Genomic DNA, 4,718 nt, shown 5'->3' on the forward strand with positions numbered 1-4,718 from the left:
AATCTGCCATCCCAATTCTGCAATTTCCACATAGAAACCAAAGTGGAGCAAGTGAAAAAACAGGGTTGGGGGGGGGGGAGGGAGGTGGTGGGGGCTGGTAACCCTGTTGTTGTTCAATCTGCCATCTTTGTTTTTCCTTATGTTTTCTTTTTTATATTTGCTTCTTTTTGTCCAGGGAATAGTTTCTTTTTGAGCTGTTAAAGTAGAAGACAAGCATCTAACAAATTGACCAAGAATTCTCTCCCTTTTATTTTTTGGTCTTTAAATCAATAATATATTATAATAACTCAAAGTTGTACCTCAATCATCTTGAAATATTTTAGAGCTTATGTATGAACATGTGTATTGGTTTTGGTTTGATGATGAATCATTGTTAATCTATTATTTCCTTAAAGGTATTCCATGGTGGTTTTGTTGAAACACAGCAGAGTAGGCATAATCCATCAAGTTTGATGGGGTCCATTATAAAAACAGGCAAATATTCAACTCATTTTGGTTAAACAAACGCCAAATAAAGAAAAAGGATCCCTTAAGTGCATAAAGTTGAACCTTTCTATTCAAAAACCATCAGAATAAGCACTAAAATGGACTTGATAGGTATTTAGAGTTTGGCACCACATTCTGATAATTCACATTTGGTTTCAATCAGAAAGCAGCTCTGCAAATGCAATACCACATGTTTCTCTTTCAAGCAGCCCCCTAGCATGTGTCTTTTTCAGGGTTTGAATCCTGGAAAGATTAAAAGGGCATTCCCTTTTTTGCCCTTATTTTTTCTAGTTTAAGGGTTTCTGAATCACTGAAACCTGAAAGGGTACATCAACATGTTTCTTTCACTAGCGATGGGCACTCGTTATTAGTGAACCAGATGTCTTCCACATCTATATCAGCTCCCTCACCACCTTTAAAAGCCATTCAATCTCATTTGCTACCAAAGACAATAAACATAACTGGCCCTGATTACCTGTTTCAATCTAACATGACTAAAACATCAAAGTAGCTTTGTCCTACACCCCATGTTAAACTTTGGTACCCAAGGTCATTCAAGCACTAAATACCATCAATTCACCTAGGTGACTACTTGTTATGTCCCATGTTCTCATCAACTTTCTGCAACCTAAATGCCATAGAGTCCTAGTTCAATATGAATCACAATTAGGGGCTTTTGCCACTATGACTCATTCTAGGATAAGCCATGCCTCTGCCACATACTTATCAGCCAATGAGTTATTTATTTGGGCAGGCTTAAGTATCAAAAATAGTCCTCATTAGTAGGCAGAGATGTCACCATTTATTGTTCTAACAAGATTAGAAAATGAGATGGGTGAAAGATATATACATATAACATATTAAGATTGTTTTGAGGCTCTCAAAACAAACTATACAAGATCTAAAAGCAGGCCCAACAAAGCTGATAAACGAGGCTTTAGTTTTTCAAGAAGGGAATGGTAAAACAGGATTATAAGGCCAACATGGATACTTGGAAAGATATTTAAGATGCTAAGAAAGTTAAGGGAAATGTCAACAGAAAACAACTACATAGGAGCAAAAACGATGAATAGTAGTAATTAGATTGTAAATCAATATTTTCCAAGCTTCATCATCAATTCATGCTGGTACAAGGATGTTAATAGGCATTGTTTGTAAAACGAATACGTAAACAAGCTCCCCTGCATCAAACTTATCAGCCACTATGTCCATTTAAGCATCTAGGTCAAGCATAGCAGTGAACATGAAACAATTGAGCCCTTCTTATAATTCAGTACCATATGGCGATTACCTTGAACACAGGAAATCAGGATCCCATTCCAGCATCACTCTCTAGCTAATTTGAAGGCCAAGACTACCATCTTTCATAATTTTTTTGACCACCTTCTCTCGACTTAGAAGTAGAGTTGCCTCATATTCTATGTTGACAGCAGGTTGGTCATAGTGCCCATAAACTTGCTGTTTCTCTCTTCAATACGTAAACGATCACTCATTTGGCTCTCCTCAAAATGTCCCATGTGCACTTGAGATCTATGAGATGTACCAGCAGTTGCATCATCCATTGCCCTGACGCTGTTATTTTCCAATCCACTTTTCAGCCATGCAAGGTTGCTTATATCAGTGGCTATTGCAGCCAACTCGTAATTTGGAAAAGATGGAGGTTCTGAAAATTCCACAAATTCTGGCCCCAGCAAAGACTTATTTTGACCATTTTGAGTTCCACAACAGCCATGACCACAATGCAGAGGTACTAAACGATCAGTGTAAACTCTTTCAAGCAATTTGCATGTCCCAACATCTGGCTTTGATGTTTGAATGGAAGGGCCTAGCACCGGAACTGACCTTGAACGTGGTGAAACAAATTCAGGTGCATCCATGTTATTATAAACATTAAAAGCACGGATACGGGCCACAGGACGGAAAAGAGTTGGTGGTTCAATTAATTCATGGTCAGATTGAGTCCCTGTTAGTGCTTTGCCCTTTGATTGATTATCTAACTTTTCCGAGGAGCTTGCGTCTTTCCATTCCAGGGATCTGAAAGAACTGTCCTCCGCACAAGACAGAGTTTCTTCAGATGATGCCTTGGTTTTGTCCAAGCAGCCACCATCTTCCATCATATTTGCAGATTCCGTGTTTATTCTACCAAGATCCATGTACCGGCGCCGCAATGTGGAATTCCAATGATTTTTTATAGCATTATCTGTTCTTCCAGGTAGAAGCCTTGCAATCACAGCCCATTTGTTCCCATGTACTGCATGTGCTGAAATAATCATCCGATCCTCCTCATCTGCCACAGACATGATGATCAGTTCCATTTATCAGAAAGAAGTAGATACATTCTTGTTAAAATTAAATGTTTATAAACCGAAATGCACAAGCTAACTAAAGAAATGAAAAGTTATGTTTAAAGGTAAAAAAAAACTTATAAAGTGAAAGTTGCAAACTAATACTGACTGCTGCCATGTGAGTATGAGTAGAATGTTCATTGACACTTATATGTAATGACACTTCCCCAAGTTACAAGCAGTTTCTCTAATGCTCACCAAAATTACTGCCATTTCCGAACAACTAGACTTCTGCCCAATTTCAATAAGACACGTGTGATTCAAGATTTGACATCAAAAGGCTAGCTACTTTGTTTCAATTTGAACATTATCATCTCTGTTTCTCGATTGAACCAAAGGTAGGGTGGCAAAGGACTTGTGTATAGGTCTTCAATTGACACCAGCCCTAAGTCCAACCCTTAGTAAAAGGAAAAAAAAAAAAACATCTTTGTTTCTCTCAAACATTTCCCTAAAATCTCCCAAAAGTACAGCATTGAGAAATTTTGGGAATTGATATGATTGGTTACTTGAAGCATAGTTCTTAGGAGATTGTGGGTTCTAAACACATTTTAAGAAAAAAGACACTAAATTTTGCTAATCATTAGATGGCATAACTTGAACATCCAAAAGCAAAGCAGTCTAAAGTCTAAACTTGAAACTGTTACACAAATCTAACATGCAAAAACATCCGAGCAGGTACTAAAAATTAAGAAAAATAGATAACCAGATCGACAGATCGAAAAAAAACAAAACAAAGGTGCAGACTTGGTACCAGTAAATGGCTTGCGCTTAACGGCCGGGTCAAGCTGATTACACCAACGAAGCCGACACGACTTCCCAGAACGACCGGCGATTCCACGCGCAATCAAGCTCCAATTCCTCGCCCCAAACTTGCTCACAAGTTCACTCAGAATCGCATCTTCCTCAGGGGACCAGGGCCCCTTCACTCGCTGTTTACGAGCTCGCCCTCCCACCGCCGAATCGTCGCGGCTTCCACAATCGCCCCCTTCGCCGCCATCTAGGGGCGGTGGTGATGGGACGTTGATTTCAGCAACAGTGGTGCCGTTGCCGTTATCAACGGCTTCCACTTCTGTTTCCATTTAGTGGTGAGAGTGATGACGGTCCCCTCGAGTACCAGACTTAACGGCAAAGAGTCTTTGTTACGTGAAAAATGAAGTGACAACTTAGAAACAGATTTTATCGAGCAAAATGTTGTTGGGATCCTTCTTATTTGACAGTTTTATCCTCCAAAATTGTTTTATCTTGACGAATTTGTCCTACCTTCGATTCACTATCAAATTCAAAATCAAAAATTGTTTTATCTTGACGAATTTGTCCTACCTTCGATTCACTATCAAATTCAAAATCAGGGTATCCTTTTTCTCAATTGCACTTGAATTTAGAAATCTCTAAGAATTAAAAAAAAAATTGTTCCCAAATTTTACATTACTTGAACTTCCTCTTCGTTATAGCAACATGCTTTTAATTCCTTTTTTTTTTTGACAGAAAACATGCTTTTAATTCCTTGTTAATGGCTTGAGGGACAAAAAAAAAAAGAGGAGGATAAAAGGGAGGGGCGTTTTGTAATTTCAGTCTGATAATTCGGACAGTTCATTCATAAAACATAGTAATAATAAAGTTGACCCTGGGCTGGACAAGCACAGCACAGCAGGGTTTTATTATATTGGCGGGAAAACGGAGAAGGTAAATGGCAATGGGCCAAGGTTCAAATGGGTTGATCATGGGTCAGTGAGCTTGCTTCTCATCATGGTTAACCACACCTTCCATGCCCATTTCTCGGATAACCTTAGATTAATTTGTCAATTTTATTTTGATATAACCACACAATATACCATTTTTTTTATTTTGATACTTAAATTTTTTTTTTCAAGTTGGTACTTATACATA

The 4,718-nt window shown here is 38.3% G+C and overlaps 1 protein-coding gene across 1 annotated transcript; it reads right to left on the reverse strand.

Annotated features, from left to right (window-relative positions):
* Positions 1-1,539: 1,539 nt before the first annotated feature.
* LOC107889749 (transcription factor MYB1) lies at positions 1,540-4,038 on the reverse strand. The gene is made up of 2 exons (XM_016814300.2): positions 3,583-4,038; positions 1,540-2,773 (listed from the first exon to the last, which is right to left on the reverse strand). The coding sequence occupies exons 1-2, from the start codon at positions 3,908-3,910 to the stop codon at positions 1,905-1,907; spliced, it is 1,197 nt and encodes a 398-aa protein (XP_016669789.2). The 5' UTR covers positions 3,911-4,038; the 3' UTR covers positions 1,540-1,904.
* Positions 4,039-4,718: the final 680 nt, after the last annotated feature.

Source organism: Gossypium hirsutum, chromosome A09 (genome assembly GCF_007990345.1).
Source record: "Gossypium hirsutum isolate 1008001.06 chromosome A09, Gossypium_hirsutum_v2.1, whole genome shotgun sequence".
In the NCBI taxonomy this organism is placed as follows: Eukaryota; Viridiplantae; Streptophyta; class Magnoliopsida; order Malvales; family Malvaceae; genus Gossypium; species Gossypium hirsutum.

Coding starts and splice junctions, on each gene's coding strand:
- LOC107889749 (XM_016814300.2), bottom strand. CDS start 3,910: ATGGAAACAGAAGTGGAAGCCGTTGATAACGGCAACGGCACCACTGTT. Junction 2,774..3,582: donor TAAGCGCAAGCCATTTACTG/GTACCAAGTCTG, acceptor TGTCTGTGGCAG/ATGAGGAGGATCGGATGATT.